This window comes from Perna viridis, chromosome 5 (genome assembly GCF_037379345.1).
Source record: "Perna viridis isolate PV_CMFRI_1.1 ecotype Kerala chromosome 5, ASM3737934v1, whole genome shotgun sequence".
NCBI classification, from domain to species: domain Eukaryota; kingdom Metazoa; phylum Mollusca; class Bivalvia; order Mytilida; family Mytilidae; genus Perna; species Perna viridis.
Window position 1 is genome coordinate 10,845,461 of NC_142449.1, and position 21,642 is coordinate 10,867,102.

The 21,642-nt window shown below is 35.4% G+C and overlaps 3 protein-coding genes across 13 annotated transcripts in view; 1 reads left to right on the plus strand and 2 right to left on the minus strand.

Annotated features, from left to right (window-relative positions):
- Nucleotides 1–13,971, minus strand: LOC148616003 (uncharacterized). Of its 5 annotated transcripts, none has more exons than XM_088582623.1 (4): nt 13,819–13,971; nt 3,737–4,138; nt 3,252–3,407; nt 1–2,884 (listed from the first exon to the last, which is right to left on the minus strand). In XM_088582623.1, the coding sequence occupies exons 2-4, from the start codon at nt 4,122–4,124 to the stop codon at nt 2,538–2,540; spliced, it is 891 nt and encodes a 296-aa protein (XP_088438749.1). In that variant the 5' UTR covers nt 4,125–4,138; nt 13,819–13,971; the 3' UTR covers nt 1–2,537. The 5 variants fall into 5 exon arrangements, with proteins under 5 accessions (XP_088438749.1, XP_088438748.1, XP_088438751.1 ...); XM_088582622.1 differs by lacking the exon at nt 13,819–13,971 and adding an exon at nt 13,615–13,756; XM_088582625.1 differs by lacking the exon at nt 13,819–13,971 and adding an exon at nt 7,708–9,458.
- On the minus strand, nt 9,594–12,903 carry LOC148616004 (sulfite oxidase-like). Its single transcript, XM_088582619.1, has 2 exons — nt 12,579–12,903; nt 9,594–11,983 (listed from the first exon to the last, which is right to left on the minus strand). Exons 1-2 carry the CDS (start codon nt 12,829–12,831, stop codon nt 10,485–10,487), a joined length of 1,752 nt encoding a protein of 583 aa, XP_088438745.1. The 5' UTR covers nt 12,832–12,903; the 3' UTR covers nt 9,594–10,484.
- LOC148616005 (uncharacterized) overlaps nt 13,598–21,642 on the plus strand; it is a 20,926-nt gene continuing 12,881 nt past the window's right edge. For 2 of the 7 annotated variants that reach the window (XM_088582614.1, XM_088582615.1), the window contains exons 1-3: nt 16,934–17,037; nt 17,609–17,709; nt 19,308–19,390. In XM_088582614.1, the coding sequence (XP_088438740.1) occupies nt 19,375–19,390 (16 nt within the window). In that variant the 5' untranslated portion in view covers nt 16,934–17,037; nt 17,609–17,709; nt 19,308–19,374. Of the gene's footprint in view, nt 13,731–14,122; nt 14,341–16,808; nt 17,038–17,608; nt 17,710–19,307; nt 19,391–21,642 lie in introns of those variants that run through there. The other 5 variants (XM_088582608.1, XM_088582609.1, XM_088582611.1 and 2 more) reach the window with 5 other exon arrangements.

Sequence of the window (21,642 nt, forward strand, 5' to 3'; positions counted from 1 at the left end):
TAATCTATATTCCTTTATTCAAAAACAAGTCAATAGGCCATAGCTCAGAGGCAGACAAGTGACAAATACAAATAAACACAATTCCATGAACAAAATAATCTAAACCATAGATTTTAATAGTAATATACGATATACATTTGTGATCATTGCATTGGTTTCAATTCATAGTTCAACATGCATGAGTTTGAGGAACTTTCTCAGGAAAAGACATCTATCTATGATATCAATATTATTACATGGATCATTGCCCATGAACTAACTTTATTCCCAGAAAATTTACCTATGAAGAAGAAGCCATACTGGAGGTACAAGAGAGGAGAAAATCCGTGTACAAAATAATATCGAGAACATCAAAAGGAACAGAAAACAAATGGATCAACACAAAAAAAAAAAAAAAACGAAAAACTGAACGGTTTCATAATTTCAGATTGAAAACCTAAACTTATGGGCAGCAAATTCTTGTAAAAAGTAACTTTTGCATAAGCTATCAAATTGGTGTAATAAGCGAAATTGAGCGAAGCGTAGGAGTTGATGTACAAAACTTCCATACGCTGGGGATGCTTAATTGTTGTAACATAGAAACAAAAAGAGAAGGCAAATGGGAACTCCTTCTTTTGTAACGATACTAGTAGTCAAGACAATAGACTTCAGTATGTTTACAGCGCCTTCATTTCACGGTATTTTGTGTTGATGAGATGAAAACCGTAACTACATGTCAGATTCATCAGTAAAATGATCTATATTGCGGGAGCTAAATTTGAACGGATGTGCCAATCCGCTTTCATTTTGTTTGAGTAAGTTTGGCAGACGTCTGCCTCATAAGTGAGCACAAAAAGTCGAGATGCACAATTGGTAATAATTGGGATGTCCACTGTCTTTTAAAACACTCATTTACCAAAACTGTACAAAAATGCTATCAATAAAAAAATGTACCGAGCCATTACTATTCCGAAAACCATTGCATATAAGTTATTATTAATCCTGGTACCCCTATGCATGGACCAACATTATTCAGGAGACTCTTATGAAACATATGAAATCTGTTTTTGTGTGGAAACCAACAGTATTCTATGGGCCATCCAAAGTCATGCACTACGAATGGTATGGGAGAACTTGTCCTATAGTTTATATCGCATCTTATTTTGAAAGCAACTAAAGATCAAATGTAAATGATAACCGGTCAACAGTATCAGCTAGTTATATAAGATAAAGGAATGTACTACAACTTAGGGACCAGAGAAATTAAGTACAATCTAATATGGACGTAGGTTATTTCAGTGCAAAATAATCAATTTTGGAATTTTTTATTTGGGAAGTTGATTATTTTTTTTTCATTCTATATTGTGAAATCATTGTAAAAATAGAACGCTGTTTCTGTCCACTGAACAAAGAGCATATAATTACATACAGTCAAAGCTTCAACAAACATTAAAATATAAGTAGTATTACAATAACTTTCTTTTTAAGTCGCTAATATTGTTATCGACTTCTTGCACTCTTAATTTCCGTACTTTATGTTCGCATATGATTTGCATAATTATATATTTATACTCCACGTAGTGCTGCAGATTTGTGTCGTGTTTACGGCCATATAGCGGCAGTTCTAGCTTCATACGAGATAAAAATATCATACACGTGCTTTCTACGTGTGTTTCTTGCTTGTATGAGATCCGGAAATTTACATGAAATGATCGGTTAGCATTGAACACTACACAGTTTCCGATTCACACAGGGGCTCGTTACCGGACTATATAGGTCATATACATTAGGAAGGCCCCGATATCTATAAATATGCATTGCTCGTTGCTTAATCTGGTAACTAATCTGGTTCATTGGTCAATATAATAAGCGACAACGTACCGCTTTTAAAAAATATCATACACATGTCTAGGCTATGTGTTTTTTTTGTTGCTTGTATGAGAACCGTAAGTTTACATTAAAAGATGAAATGATCGGTTAACATTGAATTTATGTAAAATTACCCAGTCTCCGATTCAAACACAGGGGCTCGTTACAATTGACTATATATATATATATATATATATATATATATATATAATGTCGGTTCTGACACATTAGTTATAATTGTTTGTAGTTGATATTATTTCAAGCTTTGCCTATGATGGACAGGGCGATTTGTACTCAAATAACACACGACTTTGATATATTGTTATATCGCTGATGTTTCGACCAACGGGAATAAGCGAGACTTCCTATAACATATTACTGTGCGAGTGCGTTAAAAAGTTTAAAAAAATTCTTCCAAACTGTAGACGTTATTTCCAGAACACGTCACTTCCGACAGAACGATTTCGAGCCATTCATGTTTATAAAAAAGCGTTTACATACATTTACTCCACTCACGCTCCGTCCCTATGAGTGAATTTGATATAAATGGCAATTACCATTCACATTCCATAACTTAATACACTGTTTTAGTGTTCACAGCGATAACTGTATTTGTTAGTTTAAAAGATCATTTACTACAACACTCACACAAACAGCATACTGGCTAAAGCTGTGGAATGGTGTGTGTCTCATGAAACAAGTTTTGTCTCTGGATGTAGTCCACAATCATCTTGAATATATGGTACGACCAATTCCTCGTATCCTTTTGGAACAATAATCGATAATCTGTCGCCGTTGCCCGTTATTGATTTCGTTTTTAAATCGTAACCTTTCTTTTTTCTAGAAATTATTACGAGAAGAAGAAAGGCTGAAATATCCATCAAAACAGCAGAGAAACCTCCTAAAACAAGGCACCATGGTGAAATGAACCGAATGTCCTTCCCGAAATGGTCATCGAGTATCTCGTTTTTCTGCAGTGATCGGAGTTGAACGACATAAGCTGTCACTCGCACCACCGCCAACCAGTACAATAAAGCTTTAAAATACAATATTGAAATATACAAATAGAAATCTAGACGAATACAGAAATTTTAATGCATTATTTTGAATTATTTGAGTAATTGAAGGAAAATGACAGGTAAAACTAGACCAACAATCTACATTTAGTCCGTCGAAGTATCTTAATTTGTTTTGTCCGTCGAAGTATCGTGGCTTATCCATGATGCATGATATCTCAACTGATAAAAAAGTAACGATCGGTTCATGAAAGTTAATTAACAACCCTTGATTTTGTTCATACGTGATCTGCAAGTAGAAATAATTTAAAAAATGAACAGGAAAAAACTGGGTTGGTTTTGAGTTGGCATGACAGTTTAGACTGTATTACAAGTTATCGAGCTTACATGACAGAAACAGTGAACAGCAGGCAAGTTGCCCAAGGTGAACACAACAGCCACCATTTCGAGCATATGAAACAGCAAATATAATACCACACATTCCCAATCCGAGTCCTATTGTCACATAAATAGCAATTTCCTGACGGCCTTGGCGTCCGAAATCTGAAATAGTAGCATAATACTGTGCATCTTCATCTGTGTAAAACACATACTAATTTATACAAGAATGACAGAAAAAGAATTAAGTCAACATTAAAAGGAAGAAGAAAACACACACACACACACACATGAAGTTGAGTACTTATTGGATAGATTGACTGGTATACCAGGGTAGTAGACCTGTTCTTTTTTTCTGGACTTGTATGCAAAGTGCAAAATATCACTAACAAGATTTTACGATTTAAGTGGGCATCTTTTGCAACAACAACAAAAAAAAAAGAAATAGTGAAAATCGAATCTTGTTATACCAAAAGAAATCTGACATTTCTTACCAACAGCTATACAAATGAAGCTTCTTTCCTTCATTAACTGTTCAGGAACACTGATCCAATCAACAGGTTTATCGGATTTTACACGAGTATTCTTGAACTCATCCTTAGAACCCAAGTTACACTCTGTCCGATAGCTATGATGATAACATTGGTGGTTTTTGCACAAACGCCATTGATAGCCGGCTTTATAAGCACCAAGCGGTCGTTCCTCCGAGTTATTTTCCTGTACTTCGGGTGTCTTATAATAACTCATACAAACTTTATAGAACCAGACACCAAACTTAATGCTTATATTTGGTCGTTTGTCAATAGAAGAATCTGCAACCATGTCAAATTCTGGTACTTTATACTCTAGAACTACCCAACCTGGCCCGGCATAAACTATCATTTCGGCTATGAAGGCTACAATAGAGAGCAATACGCATGATTTCAGTCCAATTTTTACCTCCATTTGTCTTTTCTCATCAATTTAACTTCTAGCAAAGAATATATGTTGTAGAAACGTGATGCAATCCCACAAATTAGAGACCTGTTCAACACATATGTAAGATTTATTTAATATATATAACTACACATCAAATATTCATTCAGTTTTAGCTTCATTACCGTACTGTAAATTGTAGTTATTGATCTAATTCTGGTTCTGACTTATGCTTTTCTAAAAATTCGATACCTATCCAATATTCAGGAAATTTTCAAAGAAAGATTCTAATTAATTTTGATCACCTTACAACCTTTCCTTTGGTGTCTAAGTCTTGCAGCATCGCTGATTCGGAATAGAGAACCTAACTTTTTCATCTCAAACTATAATCGATATCTGCAAACCAATCACGAAACCATTTGGTTTCAACGATTTTGTAAGTATGTATGTTAAAGTTTCTATGGACCTGTCAGTTAACTAAGGTGCCTTGTATGAACAAAACTGCTATGCGCTCTGAAGAATTGATCGAACTTAATTGTTCCATCACAATTTGTAAAAATATATTCATTTAACAGGTAACACTTTACCGTCATGCATGAAGTTTGTATACCGACTTTCTAGTAGAGCGATAATATTTCCAAATAAGCTTCAAAAACATTTAATAATATTGTTGCTTGAATCTTTATTGCAACTAAAATGACAATTTAACGATTTATTGTCTTTCATATTATTTTCCGTATGTAAATGGGATGGAAAAGTTAAACGACAGTAGTAGCTCCTGTAAGATGTAAAACGAAAGGAGAAGCTAAAATAAAGATAGGACGAAAAAAAAAAAGATTTTATCTTAGGTTGGGATATTGAGCCAAACATCATATAAGTTACCCAAAAAGTGAAGAGAAACAACCCGATGAAACATAACAGCTGTAAAGAACAGGGTCAAAAGGAAGAGTTCGGTGGAATATTACACTGGTAAAAGTAACAAAGAGGACAACAAAATAACCTCTGTAACGTAAAGGTAAATGCGAAACGAAGGAATTGAACATGACACAAAAACGATTGGATTTGACATAACAAAAACCAAAGAGATCAGAAATCATTTAGAATCCGAATTTCACTTGTACTTGAAGAAACTGTTATTCATGGAAAATAATGCATAAAACAGAAAAGATCATTGAAACTTCCGGGTTGAGTATTACATCATAAAAAGATAGAAAGATATGGGATCACAACACTTGTAATAAAAAGATATATCAGTACACTCATAAAGAAAATTATAAAAAAAAATATGATAAGCCTTAGCACTACAAAATGATACTACGATAACAACTGATATGTTCTATTCACCTAAAAGTAAAATTCAATATTCTAAAGGCAAGCAGTGTTTAATAACATAACCCAGTAAATGAAAGGATACATTGGCTGAATGGGTGATATTAAGTAAAAGGAGAAAAGTCTGTAGGAATTTCACTATCAATATTTATATGAAACGGTTAAATGGAACCAAACCAAAAGCCATTTACAATATACGATAAGCAGCACATCAATTATCAAGTAGATTTTTGCGTACTATTGTAATTTATCCCACCTACTCTACCTAACCAGAAAGGAACATTACAAGCCAGCTCTGCATTTTTTTTGGTACATTTTTATTTTGCCAAGTGCTTCGAAAGTTCAATCAAGCACAGAGACCATATTTTGAAATTAGCATCTGTGTACAATCTAGTCAATTATGGTATACCCAGATAATAAACTATGCTTTGTAAATGTCGACAAGAATATTAACTTTAGAACTCGATTCGATATACAATGGTAGATATCCCGTTAAATTGGAAGATTTGTTTTAAGTAACCTGAATCCTGATATAAAATTAAGAAGAACCCTACAAGGAAATCGAGAACTAATTCTCTCAATATGAAGAATATTTGAGATTACTGACTGACTCATTCCTTCAGAAAACACATACTCCAACTGACGATATATCAAGAAATGTCTTGCTATAACCAAAGGGATTGTGTAGGTGTAACCATACGGTATCTTCGTACAAGCTACAAGGAAATACAATAGTGTCAATATCTCTTATCTATTTTTGGTAGACACCTCGATACTCAACCTATATAAAGAGTCTGTATGATGAGGAAAGGTCAGGTCCCATTTTCCTATGGTTAAAGCCAACTCACAAGGTTCAAAACGACTTGAATCATTCGAACATCGATAGTTAAACTGGACAAAAGCTGAAGTCAAATTTGTCTCATGGATTGGTCCATTTTTGGAAACGCCTGACTGTAAGTATAGCTCACGAGAAATATCGGCAAAGTATTGAAATGGAAGGACAATTCAGAGTCATAAAAACGAAGGTGCATGGCAAATCCTGAAAACGGAAAATAGAGACGACACACACAACGTAGCAACAGAATAAAATATAATTACATATAAAACTTGAGAGGGGGCCGGGGAAATAAAACAGCAAACAATTAACAAAAACAAGCCCAATATGAAAACCTTTTAAAAAACGGGAGTAGTGACATCAAGAGTTCCGGAATGAGAAGTGTGTATTGCCCGCTAGTGGCACCGTCACTTTACAAGCATGAAGTCCTGTGGGTCAAGACGTGAAATCTATAACTAAGAACATCTTTTCTCATTTGTGACATAGAAACTTCATATGTGATGTCCACCATACAACGTCGATAGAGGACATAAAGAATATCTTAAAAGCTCATGTAACAGTGTTCTTGCTGTACCCAGAAAGTACAAATTACACACAGTAACAAATCAAATGTGAAACGTATATATTGCCACTCACAAAGGCAACAAAGTTTACAATAGGAAAGTCAAAATCATCACTTTTTTTCATGAAGTTTCGATTTCAAACTATATATATATGTTAAGATCTAGTTAGGAAGTTATCAGTTGTCTCTAGGATTTTAAGCGTTTGATATAACAGTCCACAAAACTTAATCAAGAGATTCGCTAAGTCGACGAAACAGCTACTAAGACCAACTCTACAGATACCTGAGATTTTTAGGCTTGTGATGCCCGACAACGACATTTGTATATGCACAATTAAGACCATGGTAAAGACCTAAGCGAAACTCATCTTCATATCGACTTGGGTGTGTAAAATTGTGCGATTTGATTGTTAGAGATGTCGACAACCTTCAAATCAACCATGGATTGTTTCATGGCCATTTAACAGACAAAGAATGAATGGGGTTTAATCTTTCCAATTCATCATATCCAAAAAAAAAAAAAAAAGGTAATCAATGGAACCAAGATTCTAGCGGAAAACAAAAGAATGTAATCCAGGGACAAAGACCAAATATGGAAAACAGACAAATACAACAAAGAATATATAGTAACTTAAATAATACATACAAAGCAACAATAGTAATTGGGCAACTCGGACTCTAAAAACTGGGAGCATGGACCAAGTGCACCGGTAGGGTAAGCGTTCTCCGCTTTTCATAAAAAGACGTGAATCTTATAACATGCACTATATGGCGAATTCTTTATGAATGACGTAAATTATGATTGTTCTTTCTGGTGAAGTTACCTCTTCGTGCATTGTCATGGATGAGTGTCAACACCAGATAAATTCTCAATATCAAAAGAATCCACTGGCACAAATTATGACTGTTGCAGGTATCATTTGCAATTCGCGTGTTTTAAAATTACAATTGCGCAAGTACGATTGTGGCTCATTTGTACACATGTTGCTATTACTCTATATACGTCTTTAAGATAAGTAGTGGACAGAAGAGAGATAACTTCTGTCTTAATTAGACACATATCAGAAATATCAGCCAGTTTACTTATCGTCTTCAATGAAGCAGTTCCAGTTCTGGAATCTTGAGTGATAAACTAGTAGTCCAAGTGTATCTACATTTACATTTTGCGCCAACAATAATAGTCGGTATGCAATAAATATTTATTTTCTTTTGGGACTGGTTGTGGTGTAATATTCATACATTTAAAAGCCTGTCGGTGACCTATAGGTGCTTCATTCCGTTAATTGGTTGTGATTGCTTTCGTCCCGCTTTTATTCATATGAATCCTTTTCGTACACTTTTGTTATATTGGTATCACAAGTATATTATGCTAAACGTGTAAACTATTCAGTGAATTAATTAACAACTGAATGTACATTCTTATATATAAATGCGCATTCCTCTATATTACAAAATGCATGGTAAAGCAATGACAATAGTTTCCCGATAAATTGCTTCTTAGTGGACTAATAACAAGATAGTCGCAATAGGCTGCAGGTCTGAGGGAGCATTTTGGTGGTTCTGAAATCATGTAATAATACATTTTCGCTAAATGCCGGCCTTGATCATTCTGTGAGGTAATACCTCTTTCGCTCCTTAATCTTATCTGTTAACATTTCGACTCGCAGAAATTACAAAGATTTTTTTAGTCATGTTTTCATACAACATCCTGCACCGGGATTGACGCTACTTTGAAATTAAAGTGTCCTTTATTGAACCACTATATTGGACATTTCCATCGGACGATTGACACATTGTTTAGTTGGCTTCTTGAGTGCTAAAACAATTGATTTGTCAACGTTGAAAGGTCAAGGCGAAAACATCTTTACATTGTAATTATGGCAATCTCTGAATATTTTGTATTGTAATTGGAAAATCTTGGTATTGCGTCTGCGGATGTTCCTAAATACAAGAAAAAAATCCGGATTTATAGGTGGTTTCCAACTTTCTGATTTTTGTCCTGATATTGCAATTCGTTTTCGGACTTTCTTTTTGACAAATGCCTGGATTATATATATTCGGTAATTTGATTACTGTAGTACTAGTTCATTTATTATGCCACTGGAGGAGCAGGACATCGTTACACTTACGGAGGACCTGATGCCACTACCGGTTTTCTGAGAGTCCATATGGTTTATATTTTTTGTGTGTGCCTTTTTTCCCTCATCTCCAGTTCTTATATGTAATTGTATTTTATTTCGTTCGTTACGTTTTGTATGTAGATCGTCTTTGTTCAAGCCATTATCCTTATCGGCGCCTCGGTATTTTTGCAGATTTATCATCGACCTGTTCACGAACATTTCTTTAGTTTGACAGTTTAACGGGGTATCACTGTACAGGAAATCAATCAAACATTAACGCATACATGTACTTAAAAATCAAAGACAAGCACTGCAAAAATTGTCCTACCATTTTTACTACACACAGCGCTTTCAGCATCAAGAGTAACGTTTTCAAGGTGTATCAAACACCAATGGCAGCATAAAAAAGTTTCACTGTATATATGTAACAGCATGTGCGTAAGCTTGCATATATACCTTTTTATATATGATAAAAGTCAAGAAAGGTATCATTGAAGAAAGTTGATTCATTCTGTAGAATATTCTTTAACAAAATTGGTAATTTTTTTCTACAGAGACTCGATATTGCATATTTAACACGCTAAACCATCTCAAATCCTGCGACTTTATTGGAGAAAAAAATAACATAACACCATGACAAACATGTTCGAAAAGTTACAACAAATTGTCAAGATTTAGCGGCCTATTTCCTTGTCATTGCATCAACCGCCAAATGCAAACACGTGAACCACAAAACATTAACTAAGCATTAGTGTGCGCGTTTTTTCTGGAATATATGAGTACAATATTAATACTTCAGTGAATAAAATATACATAACAGTGTCATTAACATTGTTTCATGACAGCGATTGATTCACTCCAATAAAATCGATTAAAACGCCGATGGGAGGGGTTAAGTTGATAGAAAATACCAAAACTATCTCCCAATAGCAAAATCTGTTCACATGACCAATCACCATGGTGATACCGAGTAAGCAGTCAATGGACATGGTACATATATAGAACACATTTATGAAAAACAAATGCTGATCCCTTAACCCGAACAAGTTATTTAAAATACAGCGGTTCCAAACCTATTTAGGTGTCCGACATACACTAAATATCATTTTTGATACTAGTAATTAAGAATCGTGTGACCACAATTGCTTTGAAGTAAATAAGTTTCATTCGTAGGACATCTGGGAAAGAAGTTTATATCTATTGAATGGACGGCAGGACAGGTAAACTTCCAAAATTCAAAAAAAAAAGATTGTTATTCGTAATCAAAGACCTCGTCATCGGCCATGATTAGAACTTGTCATGAAAACAGTAAAACTTTCTTTGCACTTAACCGATTGTGACATTGCTAAAAATTGTTGCAATAATATGATCCGAATACATACATATAACATACAAGATTGTCGGACATTCTATATCAAACAAAAAAAGGATAACGTGTTTCATCCAGATTGTATATTATCTTTGGATTTACATCATTAATATTATGCCTTTGGAACATTCACATCCACACGATGCCATGCATTACTTAAAACTCCTCTTAAATTCCAAATTCCTTCGACGCTGTCTGGTTGGACATTGTACGCTAAATCGGCAGCTTTACAAATGATTTCGACCTTGCCCTTGTGTCCCTTTGGAATAGGTAGAGATGCTTCCCAGAGAGTCCACGCAAATGTTTTGTACATTGGCTGTTTTGGAGCATTTAATGTAGCCGAATTCCATGTCTTCCCACCGTCAATTGAGACATCAACACGAGCAATGCCACGACCGCCACCACTCCATGCATATCCCTTCACTGTTACCTCCTCTGCGTCTGGGTCTAAATCAGTGCCTTTGATTGGTTCACAAATAGCTGATGTAACTGGAAGTTCCATAATAGCGGGAACAGATGTAAAGTCGACATTATGCCAATCAATAGAAGAATGAAATCCTTTGTAATCATTTCGTTGCCAGTGACAGGTACTTTCCTCATTACTAAGTTTAATTTTGGTTAGCCACTTTATTTGCCTAGCGCCGACTATCCCGGGAATTATCACGCGAACGGGATAGCCATGATCACGTGGAATTTCTTTACCATTCATCTGATAAGCTATAATTATTTCCCGTTTTAGATGACGTGCGAGTTCTATAGGTATAGAAGCCCCATATGGTGCACCTGCTGGATCTTTGTCTAAACCCTCAAACTGTATATGTTTAAAGTTAGCGGTTTCTATGTCGATTCCAGATTGCTTAAGAACATCATCAAGACAAGGACCCGTCCATTCAGCATTGCTTATTGCTGCTGAACCCCAGTTTAATCCTTTGACAGCTTTTATTTTAACCATTTCACTTCTCCGATTGCCCGCACATTGAATAATGACGGCAGTAGTTTTCTGTTGGAATTTTTTCTTTAAGTCATCGAATTTGAAGGAAGTGAACTTTCCTGCCGGACCATCTACGCTTATATCTAGTTTATAGGATTTCAGGTCTACATCAGGAACAGGCAGGTGATTCCGAACGAAGAACAGTTCATTTGGTGTCAAAAAATTATCGGTCAACAGAGACGGTGGTGGCTCGGCGTTAAATGGTTTTGATGAACTAGGAATTAAAGCCGGATGTCGAACAGGATCGTTGGCATAGGGGTCGTTTTTATCGGCCTCTACCTGCTTCGGCACTTCAGTAATATTTCCAATTCTCAGTTCTTCTAACATCTCCACTATCTCTGACTGTTTATGTACGCCATACATATTCCAGAACGGCTCAATCGAAGAACCTGCCGCCAACAAAATTTTCGACCCACCTGGATGATTGCTGACATAATCTGTGATGTCATATACACCGTTTTTGTATGTTACCCAAATTCTTTTTTCTTTTGAATTGTGTTTCTTTACATCTTCTAGTGTGTACGTAGGTAACCCTTTTTTAATTGCACCACCAGAAATGCTAGTCTTGGCAGATGATGCATGGATGACATCGTTCTTTGTCCTCCAGTAAACGTAAGAACCTGAAAAAAAAAAAAAGAAAACCATGGAAACTTTCATGAAGCATAAACATAGTTTGCAACCATTTGATTCTCTTGAGGCCGGGTTATGGCATGTTTTTATGAGCATAAAAAAACTTGTAATTTTTACACCATCGAATACGAAATAATGGACAATTCACATTCATTTGACCTTTGTTGGCGTGGATTTCCACGATTTACGTTTCGTACTAAAACATCGTGACACAATAACCGCAGGGGTAGCATATACTATGTAACTTTTATGTGACAAGACACTGAGGAAACATATTAATTTGGATGTAACTATTGAAAAAAGCAACATGCATGACCAAACCTCGATGTTAAATGCATGGATGGAATTGTTTATTTTTACTCATAAATTACATCGCAATTTAAAATTAATCTTCATTGATGCACGAGATTATCTACAATATGTATTGTTGTGTGATCATTTAACTACGTACAGAAACTCAGCCCTCGGTCATTTAAACATTTTGAGATGGTCCAACTAATTGCGTCTAAAAATAATACGATAAACATCGATAGGTTCACGTTCAGTGGGTCAAGCAATGAATTCGAAACGTTAAAGTCAGTTTACCTGCTAAACCAAGTAATGCTGCAGAAAAGGCCCCATAATTCTTCCACTTAATGCCTTGTGATTGTCTCTGTTGGTTAAATGCAGATGAAGACTGAAATCTGACTGATTGTTTTGGTCCGTAAGTTTTCCCATGGTTGCTGTCAACACTTTCAGGTGTGGTAGCCAGTCCAATAAATCGCACACGGGCTACATGCGCAATATTAGATTTATAATGTTTGATGGCATTCGAAGATACGATGTTTAGAACATTCATGCTTACAGCAACAGAATATGACCACGCGACACTAAGAGATCAGCAGAATGTTTGTTTTCTGGAAAATCTCAATGTACTATTTGATCAATGACGTTTTATCTGTATATCGTGTACCATTTTCGCCTCAAAATTAAGAGACAAAGAAAAAAGGGAAGAAAGAACAAATCGTTTTTACATTTTTTTCGTCAGTTCATGTTGAAAAAAAAACTTATGCAAACGGTTAACCTGCACATTTACCTTTCGCCATACCGGCTGTAGAAAAAAAAAATTAAACATAGACTTGTTATTTCGATAAAATATGATAGTTCGTGTCAAGGTTGGTTAATATACAGATAAAATTATATTTTTACTATGTTTGTATTAGTGTAGCAAAGCTTCTGTTAGTGATGGGGCAATCGCGAAATAGTGAGTTAACGGAGTTCTCTCTGTTAGGGACACGCAAATTGAGAGTTAATTAAAACATATATTGTGTGCACCGTATAGCATCTTTGTCGACGAAAACAAATACCATATGTAATTTGCACAAAATATAATTATAATGCGCGCAATTGTTTTCTGTGCAACTCCCTGTCATGGCCTCATAGGGTGGGTATTGCATAATAATTAACGACGACCTTTATTAACTACCTGTAGGGTTCCTTCGTAAGAAAAGCCGAATTTCCTTTAATTTTATGTGATCTGCATCTTCCTAAATTTAATTAATTAATTACAGAATTAATCTGTAACTAACGGCGAAAGCATACTGAGTAAATCAAGCAAAGAGAGCCTACAATTGATACTCACCTCGTGGTACGAGAACTGTAATTTTATTAGTGCCTCCACCGTTAGTACGAGGACTACAAAGTTGTTTGTTACCTCAATGGTTTACATATAAATTTCAGCATCAGCAGAAATAAAACGCAAGTAGCAGTAAATCTATTTTAACTTCCTTAATACAGGGATGATTCACGCGCATGCATATGCATATTAAGAATTGGTTAGATTTACCTTTGAGTTTTATACAAGCATCACAGCGATTCCGTTTGTCATTGATTGCTTAAAAACTATCGAGGTGTAAGATAAGAGACAACTTTAAAATAAAATCCTTGACAAATATCTCCCAGCTTGATATCACTTTTGTAATTTTCTTTAAAGGTTTTTACCAATGTTGTCACTGTCTTTCATTTTTTGATATCTTAAATCAATACAAAATCAAAATAAAAAAGATTGATATTAAGGAAGTCTTAAAGATATCACTATTCCCATTTAAATAAAAATAATTTTCATGTTCTAATGATGGTCCAAAATCATAAATATTTCAAATTTCGATCTTCTCTACGTGTGTTTCAAAGAGTAACCTCTCATCAGCACATAAAAATCAAACATATAAACGAGGGGAATATTACTTTATATAAACATTAAAACAAAACAAAAGAAAAGCATGATGGACAATTTAACGGAGATATTGTATTTGTTATTGGGGATTTTCAACTTTCACTTTCGTTTTACAACAAGGAAGCTATTAAGAAGGTAAATATAAAATGTTTGTCAGTTCAATGCGAGTCTTTTGGATAATTTATTTTAATGTAATCATCTTTATAAATCTCATATGTTTACAGTGCACCGTGTATACGTATATTCAATAGTTGTCAGATCAAAAAAAAAAAAAAACTTGCATGTTCAAGAAAAAAATAGCATCAGAATATTCAACCTTTCTGTATCCAAATATTTATGCCATCTTGGGAGGCTAATTTTTGTTAGCTCACCCGGCCAAAATCTTCTCCTCTGACACTACTTGACTAATTGTAACCAAACTTGGCATGAACTTTCTTGGTGTATCCCAGGTGAGCGATTCAGGCCCCTGGGAGCCTCTTGCTGATGTTATTATTTCAAAAATCTTCTTCACTAACAACTACTGTTCAGAATCAAGTGACACTTTGATTGTTTCTTAGGGTATTATGCACCACCTGATTGTTTGAAATTTTTGTATCGCCGGAAAAAATGGCCGCTGTAGGTTACAGACCACCAATTCAACCAATGAGCATTTGGAACGTACGCAAAAATAGTCCTACGCAGAAATTACCCCTGTTCCTCTTAGTGCTGTGAAAAAAGTTCTCATCTTATTTTAAAAATTTAAAGAGTTTCTGAAAGGAAAAACATTTCTGTACATTTTATAGGTGCATTTTGCTTCTTGTGATGTGAAGCCTAATCTCCATAATGATTTTTAAATATACCCCTATCTTGTGAAAACACTGGGATTTCCCATGCTATTTATAGACCCTTCACTTCCGGTGACCAGTACTGCACTGCAAGTCTGCTAACCCCACATGCCATTCTGAGGATTGTGAGCTGACATATGTAGAATCATGCTGATATATAGTCATCTGCAGGTTAAAGTTAAGGTAAAGTCCAGAGAAGCCATTGAATATTGTGAAATTAGCATAGAAGCCTATGGGAAGTGGAATTAGTGGTTTTTAGCCTTAAGATGAAGCCATGGCAAAATGAAAAGTTTCTTGAAATAGCTTTAAACTACTTGAAGATCTTGTTAACTTTGCCATGAGAGGAATACACTACAAAAATCCTTCAAAATATGCATTTTTTTAAGTTATAGGTCCAAATTATGGAAAATTGGTCTTTTTGGCTGATTTTTATGTCCTATCTTGTAAAAAGTGTAGAAAATTTAGTAAAAATATCAAATAGTAAACTTTGAGGGCTATATTTACCTAAATATGGTAGTAATAAGCACTTGAAATCAAGTTTTGTGTAGATTTGAGCAAAAATTAGGTTAGAAATGAGGAAAAACTCACTTTCATTACTGCGGTTAAGGCCATATAAGCATTCCCCTATGGCAACATGGAAAATCCATTATTGAGCACTTTTTTTGCTTTAGGTGCCCTTTACTGGTCATGTTTTAATGTGAAAACACTGTATTTACAAATTTAATGCCAAATATATCACCTTTTGTGAAAATTTAAAGATTTAGGATTTTTGACATGTGATCAAGAAAAAGGGGGAGGCATGTCAGAAATAAATTTTTAAAAATAGACCAATTTCTCAGAAAATGATTACTTTTAAAACTATTTCTTCATTAATATTGTTAAAAAACAAGTTGTGATTGATATTTTTTATTTGAAAAGTCAGAAAAAGTTCTTTGCAAATATTTAATGCATTTCAGTATGGTAGAATATTTTCACTTTTTTGCTCGCACAACTTGGTTACCCTATATTTAAAAATCAAATATTTAAAAAAGTGCCTGTCACATTTCACTGAAACTTTGCAAATGCATTCAGTATGTGTGTAGGAAGATACCTGTATAGTTATTTATTTTTTCTAAGACAAAAAGTGACTCTTTAGGTTACAGACCACCAATTCAACCAATGAGCATTTGGAACGTACGCAAAAATAGTCCTACGCAGAAATTACCCCTGTTCCTCTTAGTGCTGTGAAAAAAGTTCTCATCTTATTTTAAAAATTTAAAGAGTTTCTGAAAGGAAAAACATTTCTGTACATTTTATAGGTGCATTTTGCTTCTTGTGATGTGAAGCCTAATCTCCATAATGATTTTTAAATATACCCCTATCTTGTGAAAACACTGGGATTTCCCATGCTATTTATAGACCCTTCACTTCCGGTGACCAGTACTGCACTGCAAGTCTGCTAACCCCACATGCCATTCTGAGGATTGTGAGCTGACATATGTAGAATCATGCTGATATATAGTCATCTGCAGGTTAAAGTTAAGGTAAAGTCCAGAGAAGCCATTGAATATTGTGAAATTAGCATAGAAGCCTATGGGAAGTGGAATTAGTGGTTTTTAGCCTGTAACTAAAAATAGAACATAGGAGTCAAAATACATTCTTTTGCAAATACACATTGGAACTCAAAACCGTTTAATTTAGCAAAATACTGATGTGTAAAATATTGTTCACCATCAAGACGGACCTATCAATAAATAGCATGGGAAATCCCAGTGTTTTCACAAGATAGGGGTATATTTAGAAATCATTATGGAGATTAGGCTTCACATCACAAGAAGCAAAATGCACCTATAAAATGTACAGAAATGTTTTTCCTTTCAGAAACTGTTTAAATTTTTTAAATAAGATGAGAACTTTTTTCACAGCACTATGAGGAACAGAGGTAATTTCTGCGTAGGACTATTTTGCGTACGTTCCAAATGCTCATTGGTTGAATTGGTGGTCTGTAACCTGAAACGGATTTTTTGGGGTAATTTTTTCACGTGAAAACCTTCTCTGAAACCATGTGACAAAATTTAGTGAAAGTTAGCATTATTGATTTTTAGGAGATCTTGCACAAACTGATTGTTAAATATTTTTCATTGGTAGAAAAACATGGCAGTTGTTACTAAAAATAGAAAATAGGGGTCAAAATGTTTTTTTTTTTTGCTATTTGTTTCTCACCGATAGAAACTATAGACGAATAATGACGAAGAAAGCTATTCATAAGATAAACATGATATTCTGAGTTTACTGGCAGCATTGGATTTTTTAGGCAGCCATATTCAAAATGGCTGACATTTTCCGACCATTTTCACCAGTTGCTTGTATTCCAATGATTTTTTGTTTTCTTTGGATACATGGTAGTCTTAGTTGAATGGTTATGGCAAACGTTTGTGCTGGACAGCTTTTTTATATTGGCTGCCATTTTCACGCTAATTTCATACTTGCCTTGATTTCAACGATATTTGGTTTATATAGTAAACATGGTCTCCTGATGAATGGTGATGCTGAAAATGTTGTATAGCCATGATTTAACTTCATTTTATGTTCTTTTTCAGCAAGTGTACACTGGGCTAATGCCCCTCAGACCAGATGGAATAAAAGGGCGTAGGGGGACCCCTGCCCAAATCTTTCCAGAGATTTTAAAAACACTTTGAAGGTATTTGCAACATTTTACAGTGCCTGAGGTACTCAGTTGAACTTACTGCATTCATCAATGTATGCTCTTTTGCAACATCTTTTTGTCAAACATGGTAACAAAGCATGATACCTTTACTTTATAGTTTATAGGGAATGGCTTGCGATGTGATCGATTTTGGCTCTTCGAGAGCCTCTTGTTTCTACACCACGAGGGGAGAGTGTATTTTAATATAACGCCGAGATTACTATTGTTTTAACCGATTTTACCCTTATGTGCAGAACATAAATTCATGCACCAAAACTATCATGGCCACTGTTAAAGTAGGATGTTTTGATAACCATAAAATCTGGTTTAAATTACTGTTCCACTTTGTGCTGCATGTACCAAATCAAGAATATAATGGCTAAAATTTGTTTGACGTGTTGGTTTTTTTTTCCTGGTTTATCCTTTATTTTGCCAGTTTGTTCTACTAGCATTGTTATCTCCTTTCCCGATTTGTGAATATAATTTCTGTAATTTTGTTTTTACCTTTGTTAAACCAGTTTATGGTTTTTGGGGACAAGAAAAGTTTTCAAGTCAATTGTAAGTTAGGTTCCATGTTGTTAAATCTATTGGCTTCATTTGAATGAATAAGTTTTTTTTAAGGATTTTACTGCTTTATTTATGATAATTACATTAATCTTCCATTCATTTAGACGTTTTCTGTCTTGATTCTTTAGTTTGTTTAACTCGTATTTTGCTACAAATAGTTAATTTTCTTACGCTATGTTTAAAGCCACTTACCGGATATAATGGTGTACATTTTTCAGCTTTTGTTCACCTCCGAATAGGGTTTGCAGCTTAGATTTCTCACATTTTCAGGTATTCACGGCTTCTTTTCAGTTTTAAATGTAGGGTTACCTGGAAAACCCTTAACACCTTCAGATAGAAATAAGATAAACCGTGATGGAAGCGGGAGGTTTAGCGCTATAAACGTGGTTTTAACCTACATTCATTTTGAAATGACTGTACCAAGTCAGGACCATTGCTGATGTTTTTCAACTGTTTTTTACCCTGATATTGCCATTTGTCATACTGCCTTTCCCTTTACACTATTCCTTTTGACTATTTCCTAGATTACATATATCAGTTCGGTAATTTTGTTATTACCCGCTCAATTTGCGAGATGATAGTTTTTTACATATTGTTTTCAATTAACTTGTATTTTTTGCTACTTGATCATTTGTACATACGTCAAGCCTACTGTACAAAAACACATGCAGTAATTACCACAGGGACATAAAAAGTTTCCAAAAGTGCTTTAACATATGGAAATTTCACAATGCCTGAATGAATTGAAAAGAATATTGAGTGACAATTTCGAAATGTCAAACCTCGTATAGCGTAAATTTACGCCGGAGATCCTGTTATCTACATTTTCTCGGTATTTATGCAATTACTAGTATGAGCAACTACAAAAAGCGACTAAAAATACAAGAATACTTATTAATAAGTAAATAAACCAAACCATTATACGGCCTGTAATTCCTTTTTTATCTCCTCACCATAAATGCATTAACCGTAGTTGTATTTTCCTTGTTGAAAATTTACAGTATGATAAATTGATATATTTACAGACTTGGGCTCTCTTCATCGATGCAGCTTTAAAAATAAACTGTAAAAAGGAAGAGAGTAAACGACATAATGAGCGATACAGAGTGTGAGTAAATTTAATTATAATTACGGTCCTTAACCTTCTTTGAAAACAACGGTATTAAGTAGTAAATTGTAGTATATCAAACTCATCACTAACGAGTTATTACTGGATCCTTTATCATCATTATCCCGGAGAAGAGGGGACATTATAGGTTACAGACCACCAATTCAACCAATGAGCATTTGGAACGTACGCAAAAATAGTCCTACGCAGAAATTACCCCTGTTCCTCATAGTGCTGTGAAAAAAGTTCTCATCTTATTTAAAAAATTTAAACAGTTTCTGAAAGGAAAAACATTTCTGTACATTTTATAGGTGCATTTTGCTTCTTGTGATGTGAAGCCTAATCTCCATAATGATTTTTAAATATACCGCTATCTTGTGAAAACACTGGGATTTCCCATGCTATTTATAGACCCTTCACTTCCGGTGACCAGTACTGCACTGCAAGTCTGCTAACCCCACATGCCATTCTGAGGATTGTGAGCTGACATATGTAGAATCATGCTGATATATAGTCCTCTGCAGGTTAAAGTTAAGGTAAAGTCCAGAGAAGCCATTGAATATTGTGCAATTAGCATAGAAGCCTATGGGAAGTGGAATTAGTGGTTTTTAGCCTATAGATAACCATATGCGGATCCAGGGGGGTTAGATAATCCTCTGGATCCGCCACTGATAACAGTCTCGCACAATTTTGAACAAAAATTCTTATTAGGCCACTTTTGATAACGCTGACGCAAATTTACTTTTTATTTTGTCTGTCTAGATAGTATTACATCTTATCATTGTTTGCATATTTTCATGTAATTGATTTACTCATTTACCATAAGGACGCTTAACCTACTGGTACTCCTTGTCCGTGCTCCCAGTTTTTAGTGGAGTCCAAGTTGCTCATTTACCATAAGGATGCTTAACCTACTGGTACTCCTTGTCCGTGCTCCCAGTTTTTAGTGGAGTCCAAGTTGCTCATTTACCATAAGGATGCTTAACCTACTGGTACTCCTTGTCCGTGCTCCCAGTTTTTAGTGGAGTCCAAGTTGCTCATTTACCATAAGGATGCTTAACCTACTGGTACTCCTTGTCCGTGCTCCCAGTTTTTAGTGGAGTCCAAGTTGCTCATTTACCATAAGGACGCTTAACCTACTGGTACTCCTTGTCCATGCTCCCAGTTTTTAGTGGAGTCCAAGTTGCTCATTTACCATAAGGACGCTTAACCTACTGGTACTCCTTGTCCGTGCTCCCAGTTTTTAGTGGAGTCCAAGTTGCTCATTTACCATAAGGACGCTTAACCTACTGGTACTCCTTGTCCGTGCTCCCAGTTTTTAGTGGAGTCCAAGTTGCTCATTTACCATAAGGACGCTTAACCTACTGGTACTCCTTGTCCGTGCTCCCAGTTTTTAGTGGAGTCCAAGTTGCTCATTTACCATAAGGACGCTTAACCTACTGGTACTCCTTGTCCGTGCTCCCAGTTTTTAGTGGAGTCCAAGTTGCTCATTTACCATAAGGACGCTTAACCTACTGGTACTCCTTGTCCGTGCTCCCAGTTTTTAGTGGAGTCCAAGTTGCTCATTTACCATAAGGACGCTTAACCTACTGGTACTCCTTGTCCGTGCTCCCAGTTTTTAGTGGAGTCCAAGTTGCTCATTTACCATAAGGACGCTTAACCTACTGGTACTCCTTGTCCGTGCTCCCAGTTTTTAGTGGAGTCCAAGTTGCTCATTTACCATAAGGACGCTTAACCTACTGGTACTCCTTGTCCGTGCTCCCAGTTTTTAGTGGAGTCCAAGTTGCTCATTTACCATAAGGACGCTTAACCTACTGGTACTCCTTGTCCGTGCTCCCAGTTTTTAGTGGAGTCCAAGTTGCTCATTTACCATAAGGACGCTTAACCTACTGGTACTCCTTGTCCGTGCTCCCAGTTTTTAGTGGAGTCCAAGTTGCTCATTTACCATAAGGACGCTTAACCTACTGGTACTCCTTGTCCGTGCTCCCAGTTTTTAGTGGAGTCCAAGTTGCTCATTTACCATAAGGACGCTTAACCTACTGGTACTCCTTGTCCGTGCTCCCAGTTTTTAGTGGAGTCCAAGTTGCTCATTTACCATAAGGACGCTTAACCTACTGGTACTCCTTGTCCGTGCTCCCAGTTTTTAGTGGAGTCCAAGTTGCTCATTTACCATAAGGACGCTTAACCTACTGGTACTCCTTGTCCGTGCTCCCAGTTTTTAGTGGAGTCCAAGTTGCTCATTTACCATAAGG

Coding starts and splice junctions, on each gene's coding strand:
- LOC148616003 (XM_088582621.1), bottom strand. CDS start 4,187: ATGGAGGTAAAAATTGGACTGAAATCATGCGTATTGCTCTCTATTGTA. Junction 3,408..3,736: donor CTTCATTTGTATAGCTGTTG/GTAAGAAATGTC, acceptor CTACTATTTCAG/ATTTCGGACGCCAAGGCCGT. Junction 2,885..3,251: donor CTGTTCACTGTTTCTGTCAT/GTAAGCTCGATA, acceptor TGTATTTTAAAG/CTTTATTGTACTGGTTGGCG.
- LOC148616004 (XM_088582619.1), bottom strand. CDS start 12,831: ATGAATGTTCTAAACATCGTATCTTCGAATGCCATCAAACATTATAAA. Junction 11,984..12,578: donor AGCATTACTTGGTTTAGCAG/GTAAACTGACTT, acceptor TTTTTTTTTCAG/GTTCTTACGTTTACTGGAGG.